The sequence below is a fragment of the Macaca mulatta genome, chromosome 5 (genome assembly GCF_049350105.2).
Source record: "Macaca mulatta isolate MMU2019108-1 chromosome 5, T2T-MMU8v2.0, whole genome shotgun sequence".
In the NCBI taxonomy this organism is placed as follows: domain Eukaryota; kingdom Metazoa; phylum Chordata; class Mammalia; order Primates; family Cercopithecidae; genus Macaca; species Macaca mulatta.
Genome location: NC_133410.1, coordinates 181,475,626 through 181,498,299, shown reverse-complemented (window position 1 = coordinate 181,498,299; position 22,674 = coordinate 181,475,626). Strand labels below are relative to the sequence as shown.

Sequence of the window (22,674 nt, the reverse complement as noted above, 5' to 3'; positions counted from 1 at the left end):
AAAAGCAGCTGACTTTGTTGAAATGTGTGTTAAAGACTTATTTATAATACCAGCTGGGATATAACATTTTTCAAGGTGCTGTATACAGCTGATATTAACTGTATTTTCTTAGGCTAACTTATGATGCTTCATCCAATTTGAATACAGGTATCTTGGAACCAAGGAATAGAAATAATTATACCTAATGACCAATTTGAAATTTTTGCTTCTAGTTTTTTGACCCTGGCTGCTATCAGCTAGAACCTTAACTACTCAAGGGATGGGTGTGTCTTCCAGGAAACAGAACAATGGTTCTACTGAATTGGAAACTGCAACATGACCATTTTGGTCTCCTTCTGCCATTGGAATAGAGGACTTTGGTGTTGGTTGTGGTCACTGATCCTGAGCTTCAAAGTGAAAGTGGGCTTCTGTTGTGACATTGGGGGCATATTCTGAGGTATTTTCTTCTACTGCAACCAGAGGTGACACTGAATAGGGAGGGCTACTCCAATTCTATATAGGCAGAACCCCCCAAAGGACCTATGTCTCTCAGAAATAAAGATTTGGGTGGCCTTACTAGGAAAAGAACTCTGAGCAGCAAAGGGGATGGAAGAGGAAATAAAATTGTAGCTATGGCCTAGTGACGAATTATAAATAGAATGACCACTGATTTTCTTCCTATCTGTACTTCCTTCTTTGCTGTCAAATGTATAAATAACATCTCCTATCTGAACTCTTACTTTCTGAGCTCAGAACCTGACAGATACGGGTTAGACAGATACTTGCATGTTTGCTGTTTTTCTTTTTATTTCCTCTGTCTTTCCAAAACCATAAGGTAGAGTTACTCATGTCACAATTTGGTTCGTTCGTTGGTGGATATCAAGGTGAGATTGTTATACAACTTAGAGGGATTAACATCATTCAGACAGCCTGGATTCCAGCTGGTGTGAGAACTGATGTCTTGTTTTCTGTTTGGGAGAGGGTTATTCGGTATATAAGGGTCATTGTGTTTTGTTAGGTGTGAACATTTTTTGGAAGTTTAATTAGGGGAAGAAGAATGTAGGCAAAGTTGGGCAGACGTAGATGTGAACTAGGAAAGATGTTTGTCCTTTTTTTTTTTTTTTTTTTTTGGCTTTCCAGTGTTGGAACCTCTTTCTTTTTTTCTTTTTTGAGACGGAGCCTCATTCTGTCTCCCAGGCTGGAGTGCGTGGGGCAATCTCGGCTCACTGCAAGCTCTGCCTCCTGGGTTCATGACATTCTCCTGCTTCAGCCTCCCCAGCAGCTGGGACTACAGGTGCCAGCCACCACTCCCAGCTAATTTTTTTTTTTTTTGGTATTTTTAGTAGACAGGGGGTTTCACCGTGTTAGCCAGGATGGTCTCGATCTCCTGACCTCGTGATCTGCCTGCCTCGGCCTCCGAAAGTGCTGGGATTACAGGCCTGAGCCACCACGTCTGGCCCGAACCTCTTTCTTATATGGAGGAAAGCATGCACTTTGTGAATCTCCATGGGACACTGCATCCTGCATTCCACTAAAGAAGATGCAAAGGATCAGCTACTCCCTTTTCTCTGTTTCCCTGGCAGCTATGCTACAGGCATTGCGGCTGAGGCTTGGCCAGTCAGGTGCTCCCAGTGTTGAATGAGAATCTTAAGTAAGATAAACAAAATGCAGCGATCTTTTAGAATTCACTTCGTGATGATGACACAGAGCGGATGGGAACAGCATCCAATGTCCAGTGGCAGCAGAGTCTGACAGTGTGTGGGAGCAGCAATTCATACGGTGGCACCCTAACCAGGCAGTTTCTGTGGCATAACCTTGCCCATGGCTCAGTACGCTCTACCTCCCTTAATTCCCACCCATTTTCTCATCTCTACTGTTGATTCTATGAGCTTTCTCATATCCTTCCAATAAATTCCTCCTCTGCTGAAGTTTTCCAGTGTAATTCTTGCAACCAAGAACACTGACTGCTAAAAGTATATATTATCACCCCATTTTCAGCTGACAATTTGGGTCATTGAAAGGCTATATTGTGGGCCAATAGCCACACAGTAAATAGGGCTGAAATTTGAACCGAGATCCGCTTGATGCCAAGCTTGTATTCTAAACCACTACTCTGTTAAGTACCATTAGTTAAAAATAGGAAATACTACAAAGACTAGCTTCCTATGGTTTTTAGAGAATTATTTCTTAGCTTAAGGACACAAGGAATTTATACAGTAGGTTATCACCAACTGTTGAGGCTACTGCTAGGAAAAACCACGTCGTGCTGATGAGCTCAGGGAGATGCCTGTGCCATCACTTTCAGCACAAAACCACTGCAGAAGTGTTTGCCAGTCATGGTTCTGTCGTTGTTTTTCTGGAGTCTAGACAGGGTGTTGCTTCCTACCTCTTTTCTGCTGGCTGGTGACCTTCCCTTTTTCATGCTTCCTGCTTTCTTCCCCACCTCCTCTAAAATGAGCTTCCCTCGTTCATTCCCACCACAACCTTTTCCTTCTCTAGGAGAAACCTTAGATAATTATTCCTGCCCCCCTCCCAAAATATAATCCTGCTCTTTAAGGAGGGATTTTTTTTTTTTTTTTTTTCATTCCTTTAGATTGGAAAAAGGCTCCTTCGGTTCATGGTAGAGCCTGACTTTTAAAAGCCTTCTGAGAGGATGTCTCATGGTTAACCCTGGGGAGATGTTTCACTATCTGGCAGCCCTTCTCATCACCGACATTCAGTTTAAATCTCTCTGTCCTTAATTTTACCCCAATTTAGTCCTTCGACTCAGCCCAGTAATGACTCTGACTGTTGTTTACTCTGTGGACACTTTCCAATGACAATCACGTCTCCTCTCGGTCGCTACTCAGCAGAGCTGGCCATTTGAGAATCTTTTAATCATTTCTTTTTGTACGTCAGTCTCTTTGCCCTCTGAGTCATTTGTGCTCTCCTCTTAACTTCCTTCAGTTTGAGCTCAATTGGAAATATGATTAGCATATAGATTTTTCCTGCTTCTGGCAAGGATTTTTACACTGGAAAAAAGAGGCTATACGTTTTGTAGAAAACTCAAGGTCTGACCCACCAAACTCCACTATTGCCTTCCTGGACCAATATCCTTCTTCAATAGCCATTTTATACAACGTTTTCTTCTGGTAATGAGAAGTTAATTGCAAGGCTTTGATACATTTGGATGGGGTTTGTATTTTGTTATCTTTTGTACTTAACTTCAGGCAATGTTACTTATCTTAAAATTGATTGTAGAATGCCTTAAATGTAGCTGCAGTGCTTATTGTTCTTTTAATAACCATCACTCTTTTGTAATAGGTATCTCTCTTGTCACAGACAGCTTCTGTGATCCGGAAACTCCTATCTCCTCTGGGATCTAACGTTAATTTTTACAGCTGTCTTGTTATCCAGCAGTATTCTTTGTTTTGCTTTACCACAGCCACCCAGGAGTATTTATCAAGCACTGCACAGTTTAACTGCCTATAAAGATTAGGCCCAGGCTATTTACTTACTGGGTTGGTTAAAATTGGCAATTGGGATAATAGTCTTCCCTTTCCAATGGCTGGTGCAGCTGGCATATTTCCTGCCAGGTTGAAAAATATCAGTGCGTTGTTTAATATGTCTCTTTGAAGAGAAATCTGAAGCCAGGGAAAGCAAATGGAAGCCAGCTCACTGTTGGTAGAGCAATTGCCTCCTAGTTAGTTAACATTTGATAGTTAAGAGCTTGAATTTGAATTTTTCAAAAGCATTTGCCTGAGTTAACTAGACTTTATTTTTCACTGGTTTGTTTTTTATCAGTGTGTTGTACAGAGTGAATGGCCTCGGACCTTCAATGGCTGTGCACTGCTTTCTCAGGACTTTCCCTCGGAGGGAAGCACTGACCTCTATCTCTTTCCCTTTTCTCCACCGTTAGAGCTCAGAGATATCAAGAGGCAAAGCGGGGAAAGGTGGGTGACTAAATCACCAGGAATTCCCTGCGGTATCTGTTCCGTGTTGTTCCCTTGTGACGATGATGGGTGGCCTTCCTGTGTCTGATGTTGTCCTATAGTCAGAACCAGGGTTTTCCTCAATTCTCAGGACTAACTGTAACTCTAATCCCTTCTCCTGCTACTGAGAAAGCATAACAGAGTACAAGGCAGTGAAAATGATATTATTTTAGGAAAAAATGAAATTACTTTAGCTCAATTAAAAATGTAGAAACTTTGGAGCTTTATATGTTATGAATGAATTAATTGTGACACCCCTAATTCCTGAACGAGATCCAGGGGTGGACCCAACAAGGATTGGAGCACTGCTGCCCTTCCCATGCCCCCTTATTAGAATTCCAAGGGTGAAATAGCTCTCCTCTATCAGCTAATTGAGCCAGAAGGGAATATTTAGGAAAAGGAAGGCGAGGTGTGTTCTACTCCCAAAGATGTATGTTACTGGTTTCCTTCCTATAGTGAAGATGACTGGATATTTTTATTTTATAAGGGTTAAAGACTTCAAACATATTCCACATTTTCTGTCTTTTTCTTTTGAGCTTATTCTCTCAGTAATCTTCAGTCATCTATTAAAAAACAATAGTAAAGGGAGAGTAAGATTACTGAGAATGACTTTCCTTTATACATGATATCTGGCTGTGGTTTTTCAATTGGGAAACAGATTTTCAGCCCTACTGGCAAGGTTTACTAAGTATGCCTTTGACTATTTTCTCCCTGAATTTTATTATGTAAAAAGTTTCTTCATAGGAGAAAGCTTTGCCATGAAGCTGTATTGCAGGTTTTTGTAAACTTGCATGATTAGGGTCAACCAATAAATGTTTGATGAATGAATGAGCCAGTATCTTATGCAATTAATAGTGTTGTTGGCCATCTCATTTTTTACGGAGTATACTGTTTGTTCAGTCTAACATTGCCAATAATTACTCTTACCCTAGCCCTCCAAGTGAGGGAAAATATGCTCCATGTTCTCCAGATTGAATTCTTATAGCTTAACATGGACACCCTTTTTGACTTTATTATTATTACAAAATAACGTAATTTTCTACTTGTAAGGAAAAATGTACAGTGCAATGTAGGAATAAGTGCCCTAAATTATAGAAATTAGGTTACTTACCCCTGATTATATAGCCAATTAGAACAAAGCTTAACTTCTGTAAGATTAGAGTTGATGACCTTAGGAATTAGAAACAAAAGCCAAAAACAGCTTTGCTAAGATGCATGGTAAGCCTTGTTCTTTTGTGGTGATTTAGAATAAGAAGAATTGGCCAAATGCAATGTACCTTGAAGAAGTTTAAGAATATTAATTCACATCAGGTCAAAATCATCACTATTATAAAAGTAATTACAACAACCACTGCTTTTGCTTATTTTCCATTTATGTGATTCAGCAGTACAAGCAAAATGAGGTAAAGTTATAGGTCAAGAACAGTCGTCCTTCTTCAGTTATTTCTGAAGCCTTTTATGATTGTATTATAGCCCATTGTTCACCTTAGACTTGTCTCCTTTCTCAGTTTCATGCATTTCTTGTTGCTTAATTAGTTTTAGAAATCAAGGTCACTCTGGAAAGCTTTCAAATCACAGATTCCTGCTCATAAGTGGATAAATGCGAGTATACTGGGAAAAAATACATAGTTTCTACTATTTTTTGTCTCCCTGTGATTCTGGTGCTCTAGGGCTCCTTTGGAAAGGGTTATAGCTTATTCCATTAGCAGTGAAGAGTCCTAAAACTATTATACAATGGGTCCCTCTGCCTCAGCTTTATTGAGTTCTAAGCCATTAAGGTGAATCTCTACCACGAGTGACTCATGTAATATATTAATATCTATACTTGCCATTTCCATCCACAGAAGCTCCATAGATAAGTTGTATTCTTCTCAGCTTGTATTGGATCTTTTTTCTTTTTCTCAGACTCTTTTCTCTAAATGTTGATAATCCCTAGTGAATGCCATTACCATACTCATTTAGAATGGGGTAACAACATCAGTGTGTGCTGGGAGAGAGGAGAGCAGTCTTTCATAATCTTCTTCCAATGGGGGAACTACATGGGAGTTAAAGCAGCTTAGAGTCATTAAAGTTCCATTGTAAATAAGATTTGTGCTCTTTGACAGAGATTTTTTTTTTTTCCTGCCCACTGCCCAATGGGGTATATTTTCCTCTTGCCTCAATTTTTTCCTTGGAGCAGTGATTCTAAAACAATGCATCACATCAATCAAAATATTCAGTTAAGATACATTCCTTATGATTTTGAGTGAAGATTTTCATTTACTCTCTGTTACTTTTCTTCCTCTCTCATTCTCCCTCTTATTTTATCTAGCTCTTTCTCTCTCTGCCTTCTATTTTATAGGTTGAACTATGGGAAATATTGAAAGTAGTGCATTGAAGTAGGCATTATTCCTGCCATTCGTTCATCTATCCAACAAAAAAAAGTTAAGCATCTAACATATACATATTTTAGATTAACTGATATCTCTTTACAGGTCTGTTGCTGGAATAGCATTTAGGAACTTTATATTTGTTTTTGTTTGTTTATTTTATTTTCATTGTTTTGCTATATACCAGATGAGTCATTGTCTCCTTATTGTGGCTGGGGCTGCAGTACAGCTTGTCAATAACAAACTCTGTAGAAAATAGCTTCATTTCATGGCAGCTTTTCCCCAATTTTATTTGTCGCAGGATGCAGTAAAATTGAACAAACACAGCTTATCCTACATTCTGAAGATGGGGCACATTTATCAGGTAAGTCTGTCAGACATTATTACCACACTTTGATAGAGGAATTACCCCTGGTGCAATGCAAAACCAAGGAAGTAAATTAGCAATAAAAAGCTAGTATCTTCTTCACTGCTTTGTTTTATTGCTAAATTCCCTGACAGCAATCTCCTTCCAAAATCCTCATTCATCACGTGAAACACAATTTTATTGGCGATATACATAAAGCAAATTACAAAATAACAATTTTAATATTTGTGGAAGGTGTTTGACAATTCAATTGTTTTGTGAATTCTACTTTCACTTTTTCTTTATTTTTTAATTAAGTGTATATAATTGCATATCAAAACAGAGTAGAAGACTGTATTTCGTTTTTAAAGCACCTTCATTATATGTTATTTATATACTCTAAATTAAGCTGGTTGTTATGATGTTATTTTGATACCATGATTGATGAATAAAGGTTGTAGGGACATTTTCAAGCAGTGAATAGCCTAGATATTATAATCTAGCTGTAATAGCACACAAACAATTTTACTTTAGATAAAGCTTCATGCTCAAACTTAAAAATAGCAAAATAGAACCACATAGCCTAAATGATTTCTAAGGATCTTTCTTTCTTTCTTTCTCTCTCTCTCTTTCTTTCTTTCTTTCTTTCTTTCTTTCTTTCTTTCTTTCTTTCTTTCTTTCTTTCTTTCTTTCTTTCTTTCTTTCCTTCCTTCCTTCCTTCCTTCCTTCCTTCCCTCCCTCCCTCCCTCCCTCTTTCTTTCTTTCTTTCTTTCTTTCTTTCTTTCTTTCTTTCTTTCTTTCTTTCTTTCCTTCCTTCCTTCCTTCCTTCCTTCCTTCCTTCCTTCCCTCCCTCCCTCCCTCCCTCCCTCCCTCCCTCTTTCTTTCTTTCTTTCTTTCTTTCTTTCTTTCTTTCTTTCTTTCTTTCTTTCTTTCTTTCCTTCCTTCCTTCCTTCCTTCCTTCCTTCCCTCCCTCTTTCCTTCCTTCCTTCCTTCTTCTTTCCTTCCTTCCTTCCTTCCTTCCTTCCTTCCTTCCTTCTTTCCTTCTTTCCTTCTTTCTTTCTTTCTTTCTCTCTTTCTTTCTTTCTCTCTTTCTTTCTTTCTCTCTTTCTTTCTTTCTCTCTCTCTCTCTCTCTTTCTTTCTTTCTTTCTTTCTTTCTTTCTTTCTTTCTTTCTTTCTCTCTCTCTCTCTCTCTCTCTCTCTTTCTTTCTTTCTTTCTTTCTTTCTTTCTTTCTTTCTTTCTTTCTTTCTTTCTTTCTTTCTTTCTTTCTTTCGACAGAATTTCACTCTTGTTGCCCAGACTGCAGTGCAATGGTGTGATCTCAACTCACTGCAGCCTCTGCCTCCAGGGTTCAAGTGATTCTCCTGCCTTAGCCTCCCAGGCAGCTGGGATTACAGGTGCCTGCCACCATGCCTGGCTAATTTTTGTATTTTTAGTAGAGACGGAATTTCACCATGTTGGCCAGGCTGGTCTCGAACAACTGACCTCAGGTGATCTGCCTGCCTCGGCCTCCCAAAGTACTGGGATTACAGGCATGAGCCACCATGCCTGGCCTAGGACTTTTCAATAAGTAACCCAAGTACTCAAACCCAAACCTACTTTGTGAGCCCCTACATGTTGACTCTGATCCTACATGTTGACTCTGGATTAATATTTCATATTGTCCATGAGTATTTTGTTCAATGTCTTTAAGAAGAAAATCAGTCCTGATTTTCACCTGCGTTTCCTCTATGATTACAAATAACACCTCATTTCCCCCTAAAAAATTATCTGGTTTGCACAATAGATTATATGGCTACCCTACCTAAGAAGCACTTTGCTAGACTATACGCTGCTGGAGGACAGGGTTTCATTAAATACCAAACTCTTTCATTTACATTTTGCTTTGCAAGTTATGAAGCAATTTCATGTTTATTATCATATTTCACACAATTATAAGAAGGCCTAGAGGGACTGAATATTTGTCCTATTTCAAATGGGAAAGAAAGACTGTAGCAGTCGTTTTTTGACGACTAACCAGTCTTTTTTCCCTAGTTGCATATACTTTTTAGTCTAATGCAAAAACTCACTCTTGTTGGTACTCAACAAACATTTATTGAAATAAATCTAGAGAGAATGTTGCGCCCTCAGAGCAAAAGACCAAGCTCCTGACGTTATCGGAAACAGTTTTATCCTAGTTTGGGAGAAGAGACACACAAAGTATATATCATGAGGGAAGATTGGGGATTTTGCTGTTCTAACATTTTTCTTTACTCCAACAAGAAAGATCCTTTGATTTTCTTACCAAAGGAATTTCACTCATCTGATGTTTTAACTTACTTGGAGGAAGTTTACTCGGGGTTGATGGAAATAGAAAAGAATTTTTTAAAACAGAGAGAATAATTTCTCAAAGAGCTTAGCATCTTGGCCAGCGGCTTAGCTCTGGTAGCAGATAGTGCAATGTGTATTGCTTTGCTCTATAGCGGAAGTATTCACCAACATTTTTAGAAACTGCCACTGAAGCTGCAGCTCATTTTCTCTGTAGACTTTCTCCCTGGCCATTTTAAACTGTCACTGCCTCAACCCCATAGGCGATTTTCTGGCAGACGACTGATGTCTGAGGAATGTAGAAACAAGGTCATTAGCTTTCCTCCAGTTAAGTCCTTCCTGTCGTTCACAATAAAAGAACCTCAACTCCAGGCCGTTTTTCAAGCAGAGGCATTTGTTATCCAGATGAATTGCCCCAAAGATTGTTTCATTTTAAACATTTCAATGACTGACTCTGCATAGTTGTTTAATACTTGAGCTCCTTTGTTTTTTTTTGTTTTTTTTTTGTTTTTCGATAAATCCTTGTCTTCTGACTGAAGGCAGTTTGGAGAATGTATGTGTTTCTGACCCCAACCATTTGCTAGTGGGTAGACATTAATGAGAAGTGGCTCCTTGCTTCAAATGCAGTATTTCTTTTGTGAGATTATTTCTTTGACATCTCAGTCACTCTGACACTTCCCTGCTGCTTCCTCTAGGACATTAAAAAAATTGTCGTAAGCAATAAAGCATGACTGTTTCTTTCTCTCTTCCAACCCCACCCGTACACACTTTCCCACCTCCTTTCATCCATTCTTTACTAGAATAGGGAGTGTTAGACAGGCCCTCAATGCCCCCTTTATCTTTAACAAAAATTGAAAGTCCTGATCATATAATTTTATCCTTTTGATTTGAGATGCACTGTCTAGGTTTTGACCCTAATAGGATATTTTGCGTCTACTGCATTTTTTTTCACCATAAAATCTGAACACATGGCTTGGTTTATCAGTGCAAAACCACACTATAAATTCCATAACAATTTTTTGGGTGGTAGAGATTTGAATAGCAAACATTGGTAAAGTGAAACACCCTTTCCCATACATTCTCTTTCATGCGTCCTTAGTATACACAAAAATAACAGAAAAATATTTGGAAAAAATAGTGTGGAGGATTTACTCTGTGTGCCATTAGAGGCTGAAATTTAAATAAACTGAAAAGAAAAAAATTAAATTAACTTTTATTTCAGAAGACAGAGGATGAGGTAGAAATGACCTTTAAAGAAGGTCTTAGTGTTTATCTTCAATGAAAAGAAAGTTACAAATCTGAGAGAACCACAGTTAAAACACAGCAGAAATTCTAAGCTTTTCCTTACCTTCTGTAACTTTTTTCTAACAAAGTTAGTGAACTGAGTTGAGCATAGTGAGATATTGTTACGCTTAAAAGACTTTTAATTAAACTTGTAGTATTTTTTCAAAGATGGGGGGAACCATAGCTCAACTGTATTTACACAATGTATTTGAAATGGTGTTGGCTGGTTATTTGCCATCAGAAATTAATGTTTCCTTTCCCAAGACAAAACTTGAGAAAAAGCATGGTTTAGGGGCAGAAGGACTAATACACTGAAAAACAATGTTGAGTAAATCAGTTCACCATGCTATGCCTTCTTTTGATTTTCACTTCTATTCTACAGTAGAATGAAGTTCACTAAGAACATAGAGAAAGGGACAATAATATCAAATTATTAATGTGAGACTCAATACCAGGCACTTAAAGTAAGGGTCTTGATGTATTTGTTATACTTTAATTGAGAAATTTAAGTGATTGAAAAGATATTTACTATGATACCATAATACTGCCTATTTTTGGTCTTCAAATTCTGTGATCCTGCTTTAAATAATTTATGGGAGAAACTTTCTTCCAGTTATAAATATTTATTGGATTAAATTAACACTTGTTTGAATTTCGAGTGTATTGGGGCTTTATTATCATTTCCAATACATGCCTCTTAAACATAACTAATGCTTTCTAAACAGATGCAACATTAACAAAATTATCTTTAAGAAGATATTTTCAAAGTGGTGAGACCACTGGTCTGGACCAATAGCTTCCAAAACGTGGACTCCAGACCATCAGCATCATCTAGCAACATGTTGGAAATGTAAATTCTTGAGCCTCATTTCAATCACTAAGGGGTGGCCCAGTATTCTGTGTTTTAACATTACCTCCAGGTGTTTAAACACTAAGGTTTAATAATCATTGACCTAATAAAAGCTAGAGAATTCTTGAAATAAAATGTTCTTAGGCATGTTTCTCTCAATGCAAATTTATAATAGCTTCGGATTACAACTGATCATTCCTCCAGACATCTGCAGTGTTTACTTGTGAGCAACCATGTCAGATAATTAACTTGGATTTGCTAGTGGTAGGATATTAGGAACTGGGGCACAAAGCAATTATTTATCTCTTTGATAATAGAATTTTCTGTATCTAGTGGCCTAACCCAGAAATTCTGATACAATAGATTTGAGGTAAGACCTGCTGCTATATTCTAAATGTTTGTGTCACTACCCCCCAAATTTATATATTGAAATCCTGACCTCCATGGTGATGGTATTAGGAGGGAGACCTTTTAGGAAGTGATGAGGTCATGAAGGCAGAGATTTCATAATTGGGATTAGTTCTCTTATGAAAGAGGCCCCTGAGAGCTCCCTTGCCCCCTCACTATGTGAGGCCGCGGTGAGAAGACGTGATCTTTAAATCAGAAACTGGGGCCTCAGCAGGCACTGAATCTGCCTGCTCCTCCATCTCGGACTTCTCAGCCTCCAGAACTGTAAGAAATACATTCCTATTATCTCTAAGTTACCCAGTGTATGATATTTTGTTATAGCAGCCCAAACAGACCAAAAGGCCTAGTAATACACATGTTTAACTTGTACCCTCAAAAGAGAAAAACTGCCGGAGAGAATTCACATCAGTGCAGACAGAGAGTCTCACATGGCTAAGAAATGCGCCTGACAACTTTTCAGAAATAAGACTATTAAAAGAAGGTCAGCTTGGAGTCTTACTGCGAAGTGAGCACAAATTCTTTGCTTAATGACTGTTTTCCTCTCCCTGAGGACTGAACTCATTGATAATTACCAAGAACACAGTATTTGCTTTTAGATTTGTCATCTAGAGCTATGCAAATAGCTTTAATTGATCACTTCTTTTCTTAAAAGTACCTTGGAAATCTCATTAAGAAGGACTAATCCTGGATTCACTTCTTACTTTAATAAGCTTGTGGGAAAATCAACAAAAACACACAGGTACAGAGAAGAACAAACATAATTAAGCGGTTAAAAACAGAAGTCTCCAAGGAATGAGTGATTTTACTACTTTGAGGTACCTCCATACAACTCATATTGGCTTTGCTCTGGGTGAATGACCCTGTAGTGAGGTATAAAGTACCATTGAGAATGGAAGGAGCAGAGGCCTACATATTAGAAGGCCTACATATTAGCTAGTCCTGATTCTGCTGTTAACTTGCTAGCCCCTTGCAAGCCCCTTCACTCTGAGTCCTTCAGTTTTTTCATAAGGATTATAATATTATCGACAGCGGAGGTTTTTATAAGTGTGGAGTGAGACAATACACATAAAATTGCTTTGAAAAACAAAAGTAGTAATTCAAATAGAATGTCCATCCATCATCCATCTATCTACGTATCTACATATCTATGTATCTATGTATCTATGTACGTATGTATGTATGTATGTATGTATCTATCATCTATCTATCTATCTATCTATCTATCTATCTATCATCTATCTATCTATACTTTACCATTATATTGAGAATTAATAATGTGATTAATAGGCCATGTTGGAGATCCACTGTTCTGAGCTTGGAAAAATATAAAATGACTGCATTGATTTCAAATAAATTTTTTAAATTATGAAAAAATCATTTAAATTAGACTTCATTCAGCAAAGGGATTTAGGTGGATATATAACTCTTGATTACAAAGCTTTCATTAAGTAACTTGTAAAGACCCATGTGAATGCAATACACAGTCATCAAGAAGCTGATTTTGGTCTGGTCCTGTTTGAAGGGAAGGAATAAGTCGAGTTGATTTCTTGTAGACTGTAAGCCTTAATAAGCAAAATACGTTTTCTTTTCCTACAGGAATAAGAAACAGGCACGTGGACTATAAATAGGGTGAGTATTTAATTTGTTATTAAAATTAGGACACTTTTAAGAGTAAAAGGGGGCCAGGCGTGGTGGTGCGCACCTGTAATCCCAGCACTTTGGGAAGCCAAGGCGAGAAGATCACTTGAGCCCTGGAGTTTGAGGTTACAGTGAACTAACATTGCACCACTACACTCCAGCCTGGAAGACAGAGCAAGACCGTGTTTCTAAAAAATAAAAACAGGCTGGCATGCAGTGGCTCAGATCTGTAATCCCAGCACTTTAGGAAGCCGAGGTAGGTGGATCACTTGGGGTCAGGAGTTTGAGACCAGCCTAGCCAACATGGTGAGATCCCCCCGCCCCGCCGTCTCTACTAAAAATGCAAAAATTAGTGAAGCGTGGTGGCACATGCCTGTAATTCCAGCTACTCAGGAGGCTGAGGCACAAGAATTGCTTGAATCTGGGAGGCAGAGGCTATAGTCAGCCAAGATTGCACCACTGTGCTCCAGCCTGCTTGATAGAGCCAGACTCCCTCTCAAAAATTATAAAAGTAAAAATAAAAATTAAAAGAAAAACAGTAAAAGGGACATTATTAATAATCACACAGGACAACAAGCATAGGCATAAAGTAATATAGGTAAACCAGCATCTAAGCTGTTTAGTTATGAATAGCCCTCTCAAGGTGAGTAAAGTCAGAATAAACTCATCGGCAAAAAGATTCTGAAATATAACCAGCCTTTCTGTACTGAGGTCAGTTGGATCACCACGTTGGAACGAGCAAAGAAGGACAGCAGAGGCCCGCGGAAAGCCTAGGAAGCTATTGTGCCTCAGGCAGAAGCAGGCAACTTCAGGCAACAGGGATGGAAGAAATGTTTCCAGGTTTCTCTGAAGTGAAGCATCAAACGTGTGCCTGAGCTGTTGTCTGCCGAGAGGCTGCAGTACCAGACACACCAGTCTGGTATGTCAAGCTCAGAGATGAGTGACTATGAATAAAAGCTTCAGGTCAATGTCAAGTCTACCAAATAGAGTTGCAAAGAGCTCCCAGTTCTGCAAGCAAAGGCTATAGACATAAATCAAAGAGCAATCTTCCAATGTTGGCAGTGCGGGAAAGACTGGCCACTCGTCACGCTTCAGTGTCCTCAGCCACCGTTTCACACGTGGAGAGTAATTACAGTTGGTGGTGTCATCTGAGAGGAATGATGGCAGGAGCAGGACTGGTCGATGAGGTGAAGGGAGAGAATGAAGTGTGCCCCATATTGAGAGATATAATTTACTTATCTCCATTTATGTGTACTTCCAGAATCATAGGGAATCACTTAAAAATATTTTCCCTTTGAGGCATTCTTTCTCATGATTTATAAGAAATGCCTTATTTCCAGCATATCTCCAGCATGTGTTTATGGAATCGCATTGCAGCCTCATAATCCTGCCAGGGTAACAAGCCTAAAGACATTTTACTAAATGAGTTTTTAGGGATAAATCAATGTTCACAATGTCATATTGTTAGGATGATTCTAAATTCTGAAAAAATATAACCTAGCACTCTTCCTCAGGGGAAGGTCAGGAGAACTGCCTAGTTCTGGGGCAGATTCTGCAGTAAGACAAGAAGTCAAAGGCACAGCTGGCATAGCCTTATCATCAACTTTCTTCTGAGTCCTTAGATGTGTGATATCCTGGGCCAGGAATGTCCCACAGTGGCAGGTGGGGCCCTTTATGACTGCGGGATAGCCAGCTTTGTAATCAAAATGTGATTGAATTTCTTTCTTTTTTTTTTTTTAAGACAGGATCTCACTTTGTCACCTAGGCTGGAGTGCAGTGGTGTGATCATGGCTCACTGCAGCCTCGACCTCTTGGGCTCAAGTGATCCTCCCACCTCAGCCTCCCCAGTAGCTGCAATTACAGGCATGTGCTATGACACCCAGCTAATTTTTAAAAATGTTTTATAGAGACAAGGTCTCATTATGTTGTCCAGGCTGGTCTTGAACTCCTGAGCTCAAGTGATCCTCCCGCCTTGGCTTCCCACAGTGCTGGGATTATAGGTGTGAGCCGCTGTGCCTGGGGCACTAACTCTTTTGATGGGTCAGCCATAAACTTCATAGAGCTTATTTTTCCAAGAAAACATTCTTTTCTCACTATTTCCTTATGGAGATAGTTATAAACAGATTGAAATAAAAGTTTTTCATCTGAGAGGAAGAAGCACAAAATAATAGTAGGTATTTACTTATTTATATTTGTCTATCTTCTTTTAAAACATTGCTACTAAAGGAAATGAAGTCAAGTGTTGGCATGGGTTTCATGTTTTCCAAGAAACATGAGAAGAACGGGCCTAACACACTCTTTCATTGCTTGTAAGTCCATTTTCATTTTCTGTTATTCATTTATTGTATAAAGTTTTAGGATATCAATTAGTAAAGCAATTCTGGAACTTGCATTACTCCCTGAGGCTTCTGATGTAGTGAATACTTTTAAAAACAGTTATCTGATCATATTAATGTTTTTAAGTAAATACCAGTAGACATAGAAGCCAGTACATTGCTACTGGCAGGGTATTAATCCAGCCTTGAAAAAAGTGTATGTAGGTCCTACATTTAGTTCATGATTGCTTTAAAGCAGAGCTTTTTCTTTGTAAGTACATTAAAAAAATTTTAAAAATTAATTATTCTGGCAAAACCATGTCTTATGATGGAGAAGTAGCAATTTCCAAGGCCAGATTATGATTTTTCCTCCCATTCTGATAAAAGGGTAGGTCAGTACTCTACTGTCCAATTTATTTTTATTTATTATTATTATTATTTTGAGACAGAGTCTTGCTCTGTCACCAGGCTGGAGTGCAGTGGCACGATCTCGGCTCACTGCAACCTCTGCCTCCTGGGCTCAAATGATTCTCCTGCCTCAGCCTCCCGAGTAGCTGGGACTACAGGCACCTGCCACCTCGCCCAGCTAGTTTTTTGTATTTTTTTAGTAGAGATGGGGTTTCACTGTGTTAGCCAGGATGGTCTCGATCTCCTGACCTTGTGATCCACCCGTCTTGGCCTCCCAAAGTGCTGGGATTTAATTTTTGTATTTTTAGTAGAGACGGGGTTTCACCATGTTGGCCAGGATGACCTCAATCTCTTGACCTCGTGATCTGCCCGCCTCGGCCTCCCAAAGTGCTGAGATTACAGGTGTGACCCACGTGCCCGGCCTACTGTCCAATTTTCAAATCATGTTATTTCCAGGAAAGAGAGTGTTTCTGAGGATTGTTCAGTCCCCTTTGTTAAATAAACATACCAACAAACGTAGTTTTCTGCTTTTCAGAATGGTAGTAGTGGTGCTTCAGGTAAACAGTCTTAACCTTCAGTGGAGTGGAAATGCCTTCTCAGATGTGCTTATTGGCAATGTTGTGTCCTTTGGCTTAAGGGTAGATTCTCGAGGCTTCATTTCATTCTATTTGTTTCCTATTTGCACACATTTAACAGTTGCTTGACAGTTTGGAGTTTTAATTTTGGTCTTAATGTCTCAAGTGTTCCTTAATTTAAAAAATTAATTTTTTATATTACATTTAAACAATTTAATTTAATTTTTTAAAACTTTTATTTTAAGTTCAGGAGTGAATGTGCAGGTTTGTTATATCAGTAAACTGTGTCATGGCGATTGCTTGTACAGATTATTTCATCACCCAGGTATTAAGCCCAGTACCCGTAAGTTATTTTTCTTGATCCTCTCCCTCTTCTCACCCTCCACCCTTGAATATGCCCCAAAATATTACATTATTTTATTCAGAGATCAAGAGACCAATCTTGGTTGACCTCTGTGTATCACACCAAAACAATACAATATATTCAGGATTTCTCAAAGGACAGAGCCAAACATGTTATGGCTAGCTTTCCATGATTATAGCATCCTACAAGATCATTGCAAATCTGAACTTTGCAGGGTGCAGAACCCAGGGTTTTCTCTTTCATAGAATTGTAAATAGCAGTCAGCTGTTTAATGACATAATGTGAATTTTTATTGGCTCATCTAATTCTACAACAAGATTGCTCTGTGAACACTTGAGATAAATCTTCATTCATTCTCTGGAATTGTTCAACACACAGGTTAATTTCTCACTATTGATTTTCTCCAGTATGCATCTTGAATGCTTCAAGATCTCTTGATCTATACAAAATATCTCTGTGACAGAAGGTTAAAAAAATAGCTCTTCAAATTTATGACGAACCCACAGCCAATATCATACTCAATGGGCAAAAGTTGGAAGCATTCCCTTTGTAAACTGGCACAAGACAAGGATGCTCTCTCACCACTCCTATTCAACAAATTATTGGAAGTTCTGGCCAGGGCAATCAGGCAAGAGAAATAAATAAAGGGTATTCAAATAGGAAGACAGGGAGCCAAATTATCTCTGTTTGCAGATGAAATGATTGTATGTTTAGAAAACTCCATTGTCTCAGCCCAAAAACTCCTTAAGCTGATAAGCAACTTCAGCAAAGTCTCAGGACACAAAATCAGTGTGCAAAAATCACAAACATTCCTATACACCAATAATAGAGAACCAAACCGTGAGTGAACTCCCATTCACAATTACTACAAAGAGAATAAAATATCTAGGACTACAACTTACAAAGGGACATGAAGGACCTCTTCAAGGAGAAGTACAAACCACTGCTCAAGGAAATAAGAGAGGATGCAAACAAATAGAAAAACATTCCATGCTCATGGATAGGAAGAATCAATATCATGAAAATGGCCATACTGCCCAAAGTAATTTATAGATTCAATGCTATTCCCATCAAGCTACCATTTACTTTCTTCACAGAATTAGAAAAAAACCACTTTGAATTACACATGGAACCAAAAAAGAGCCCGTAGAGCCAAGGCAATACTAAGCAAAAAGAACAAAGCTGGAGGCATCATGCTACCTGACTTCAAACTATACTACAAGGCTACAATAACCAAAACAGCATGGTACTGGTACCAAAACAGATATAGAGACCAATGGAAGGGAACAGAGACCTCAGAAATAACACCACACATCTACAACCGTCTGATCTTTGACAAACCTGACAAAAACAAGCAATGGAGAAAGGATTCCCTATTTAATAAATGGTGTTGGGAAAACTGGGTAGCCATATGCAGAAAACTGAAACTGGACTCCTTCATTACACCTTGTACAAAAATTAACTCAAGATGTATTAAAAACTTAAGCATAAGACCTAAAACCATAAAAACCCTAGAAGAAAACCTAGGCAATACCATTCAGGACATAGGCATCCGCAAAGACTTCATGACTAAAACACCAAAAGCAATGGCAACAAAAGCCAAAATTGACAAATGGGATCTAATTAAACTAAAGAGCTTCTCCACAGCAAAAGGAACTATCATCAGAGTGAACAGGCAACCTACAGAATGGGAGAACGTTTTTGCAATTTATCCATCTAACAAAGGGCTAATATCCAGAATCTACAAAGAACTTAAACAAATTTACAACAAAAAAAGACCCGCTCAAAGACTGGGCAAAGGATATGAACAGACACTTCTCAAAAGAAGACATTTATGCGGCCAAAAAACATATGAAAAAAAACTCATCATCACTGGTCATTAGAGAAATGCAAATCAAAACCACAATGCTATACCATCTCACGTCAGTTAGAATGGCGATCATTAAAAAGTCAGGAAACAACAGATGCTGGAGAGGATGCAGAGAAACAGAAACACTTTTACACTGTTGGTCGGAGTGTAAATTAGTTCAACCATTGTAGAAGACAGTCTGGCGATTCCTCAAGGATCTAGAATCAGAAATACCATTTGACCCAGCAATCCCATTACTGGGTCTATACCCAAAGGATTAGAAATCATTCTACTATAAAGACACATGCACACATATGTTTATTGCAGCACTGTTCACAATAGCAAAGACTTGGAACCAATCCAAATGCCCATCAATGATAGACTGGATAAAGAAAATGTGGTACATATATACCATGGAATACTATGCAGCCATAAAAAAGGATGAGTTCATGTCTTTTGCAGGGACATGGATGAAGCTGGAAACCACCATTCTCAGCAAACTAACACAGGAACAGAAAACCAAACACCACATATTCACACTCATAAGTGGGAACTGAACAACGAGAACACATGGACACAGGGAGGGGAACATCAAACACTGGGGGAACATCACACACTGGGGCCTGTCAGGGGGTAGGGGACCAGGGGAAGGATAGCATTAGGAGAAATACCTAATGTAGATGAGGGTTTGATGGGTGCAGCAAACCACCATGGCATGTGTATACTTATGTAACAAACCTGCACATTCTCCACATGTATCCCAGAACTTAAAGTATAATTAAAAAAAAAAGAAAAAAAGAAAAAGAAAAAAGTAGCTCTTCAAAAGAATGCTTGAAAAATCAGTAAAGATAATGAAATAACTCTTCCCCAACTATTGGCCTGGTAGTTTAACTAGACATTTTCATTAGGTTTCAGGGAGATAACAAAATCATGAACATGTACAAGAAGAGGCTTCATGTACTGTATTACAGTTTCTGAATGTGGATATTACTTTAGTGGGCATCCCCAGGGAGGCATAGTTTTCTCATCTAGTGATTGGAAATCTCAAGTTAAATCACAGTAAAATCCAGAACCAGCTTTGGTAACAGAGTGAGGCAACACAGCACAAGATAAAAAACACAGGAATACGGCCCAGAAGACATCAGCCTGGCCAGGAGTTGGGCCTTTCTGGGCTTTTATTATTCATCTGAAGAAGCAAAGGGATTGGATCCTAGGAGTCTTCCCAGTTCTAAAATTTAATGCTCTAGATCCAAGATGTTATATAAATTTTTATTAACAAGAAAACCAACTTCAAACAAAAAACAAAAAGAAAGCAAAGTTAAAACACTTTTATACTGAAAAAACTTAAGAGATGTGTCATAAACATGATTCTTTTTTCTCGAGAACCACCTTGATACCTGTATATTCTTCCCCCATCTTGATATTATTGAACAGTAAAAAATTGTTTTAAGGATTAATTGTTCCATTTAGTTTTCAGAGCATTCCTTTCTTCATCCCTGAAATATTGTCCCATTAACAGAAAATGGTGTCAGAAACACTTTACTAATGGTAATTCCTTTTATGAGCTTCCAAATAAAAGAATGTCATTAATATCAACACTACAAAAGAATGACAACGAGAAAAAAAATAAAAAACAAAAGCAAAACCCAAATAAACAAACGAACAAATGAAACCACTTGTATGCTCCCACCACTGATTAAACAGAATTGAAGTGAACCAAGCCATTTTCATATATCACTTGGAGTGTAGATTTATTTGGGTTTAAGAATCTCCTAAACTAATTACATCAACCTCACTCCATTTCCTTGCTTAATAAAAATTATGACTGGACAAATATCAGACTTTTAAGGTTTTAAAAATAATAGAAAAGTAAAAATAGATTTCCCAGGGAAGTCCCACTCCTAAATCTTATATGGTTTTGCTGCTTCTGTGAGATCTTTCTTTGGAGTAACTTGAGAGCACAGATTTTTGTTTTTGTTTTTGTTTTTAACTGGATTCATAGAAGGGCAGTGAATTAGAAATCCAGTGGATTCAAGGAGGTGAACTTCCACAAACAATAAAAAACCTTTGCTCTGAAAAAACAAAAAGGCAAATGTAAACGAAAGAATGGGAACACTGGATGTCCATTTCATTATGTAATTGAAGTCTTACATTAGATATTGCACCCTCACTTAAAAAAACAAAACAAAACAGAATAGTATGAGCACTCTGAAATCATCTGCAGCACTTTTAAGGGTTAAACCTGCTTAACCCATTCTTAGTCAGAGAATGGCACCAAAGAGTACAGCTCACCCTTTAAGCGTGGCTAGTTCTAAACCTGTGATATCCTCAGGTTGTCAGAGCAGTCATGCACTCCGTTTTCACCCCCCTCCCACCCAGTTAATAGGATCCATTCATAGCTACTCACTACTGCAGGATTTGACCTGAGAAATGCTAGGATTTATTAGCTCAGCAGTTGTTTTGAAAAGTCCCTAAATTATCTTTGCCCTTGGCCAGCAAGGGAACTGCTAGTCTCGAGTTCTCAGAAGCAGCTGGTGAGATTCTCAGCCAAGTTCTTCAGATGCAGGAAGTTCTTCAAAACAACCTACTTTGACATGGCATTTACAAATCTTTAAACCAGCCTTCCTGGATCGAGGAAATGTTATTCCTGACTCCTTCGACCCAGATGCTGGCTAAAATTTCATTTATAATCTGTAGGTAATCACTTTTTCTTCCTTCCTTCTTTCTAGGAGCTGGCATGGTGGTTAAATTTTTCTAAAACAGTCATATTAATATGTTCAAAAATCCACTGCTGAGTCTCAGAGAGAGGGTCACATCTGGCCATGAAAATCTTCTTCTCTGCGGGGTTGCAATCCATGCAGCTGTTGCTCACAGGATGGAATAATGTTCTGTCCTGGAGAAGTCAGGAAGAAAAGAAAAGACTATTGTAATACGTGGTGAATGGTTACAACCCAAAATATACAGAAGTAAGATATTTCTGTTTATATTTCAGTATATATTCATTGTGTAAATAGAACAGCTCCCAAATCAAACAATAGCAGGTGGAGTTGCCAATGTGGAATGTGAATTTGTAGGCTCTATTGGCACTATGTAGAGCCTACAAGCAGGTTCAACTAGAGACAATAAATGTATTCATTCATTCATTCATTCAATCGGTCATTCACTTTTTTAAAAAAAGCAATCCATTCATTTTCTGCTCTGTGGTGAGCTTTTTGCTATCTGCTTGGATTTTGAAGATAGTAAGTATATGGGGTTGCTTGTCAAGTAGCCAATAATGTAGCTATCTGGGGAGAAACACATACACAATAAATTATATTTTAGTGCACAGTAAATAATACCCCCTGCTCACACGCACACACAGTGACTAGAAGAGTCATAATTCCCTCACATTGAACCTCTAATGGGAAAGAGAAATAACAAAAGAAAACAAAAAGCAGTCAAAAGTGCTGGGTTCTCAGCTGCCTTTTTGAGAAGATGAATATGAGTTTGGGGACAGGGGGCACACAGGCAATAACTGGATGTACAAATTCAAATTTGCTAGCTCTTGAGCTTCAGTCTCCTCTCAATCCCTTTATTGATATAATGCAGGTGTTCCAGTGCTGCCAGTCTCATTGCTTTCTGCAAAATGGAGGAGGCAACATTCATTTAAAAAAAGCCCCCAGGTACGTGATGCAGATAACAGTCCAGTGAATGAAAAGATACACGGGGACAGAAAGTTTAAGTAGTGAGCAAGCTCATTATCTGAACAAGCTCTGTTAACACACACCCCCTTTTAATTGTGTAAGTGGGGATAAGGCAATGCTAAAAAAAAAAGATTTTTCCTTATTAGTAATGAATTTTATCTCTAATGTGGTCTATAATGCTAATAATACAAGAAAACATCCCCAAATCGCTGCTCACATTTTGGGATCAAGTAATGTTTTACTTAGTTTAGGAAAGGTTTACAGGCTCTGGTTACCTTTATCTGAGGAATAATAAACTTGCAATGCTTTTAGAATTAGGAGTTTCTCAG

At 38.3% G+C, this 22,674-nt stretch overlaps 1 protein-coding gene and 1 long non-coding RNA gene across 4 annotated transcripts in view; one reads left to right on the top strand and one right to left on the bottom strand.

The window, feature by feature from the left end:
* Window positions 1-2,828: 2,828 nt before the first annotated feature.
* On the top strand, window positions 2,829-21,525 carry LOC106998579 (uncharacterized). 2 transcript variants are annotated; one of them, XR_013417584.1, is made up of 5 exons: window positions 2,829-3,110; window positions 6,621-6,683; window positions 13,110-13,142; window positions 15,378-15,460; window positions 21,392-21,525. It is a non-coding gene; the product is annotated as an uncharacterized LOC106998579 (long non-coding RNA). The 2 variants fall into 2 exon arrangements; XR_001445075.3 differs by having other exon boundaries at window positions 2,829-3,153.
* GALNTL6 (polypeptide N-acetylgalactosaminyltransferase like 6) overlaps window positions 17,081-22,674 on the bottom strand; it is a 1,218,179-nt gene continuing 1,212,585 nt past the window's right edge. For both annotated transcript variants that reach the window (XM_001084788.5, XM_001084905.4), the window contains one exon: window positions 17,081-21,555. In XM_001084788.5, the coding sequence (XP_001084788.2) occupies window positions 21,388-21,555 (168 nt within the window). In that variant the 3' untranslated portion in view covers window positions 17,081-21,387. The remainder of the gene's footprint in view (window positions 21,556-22,674) is intronic.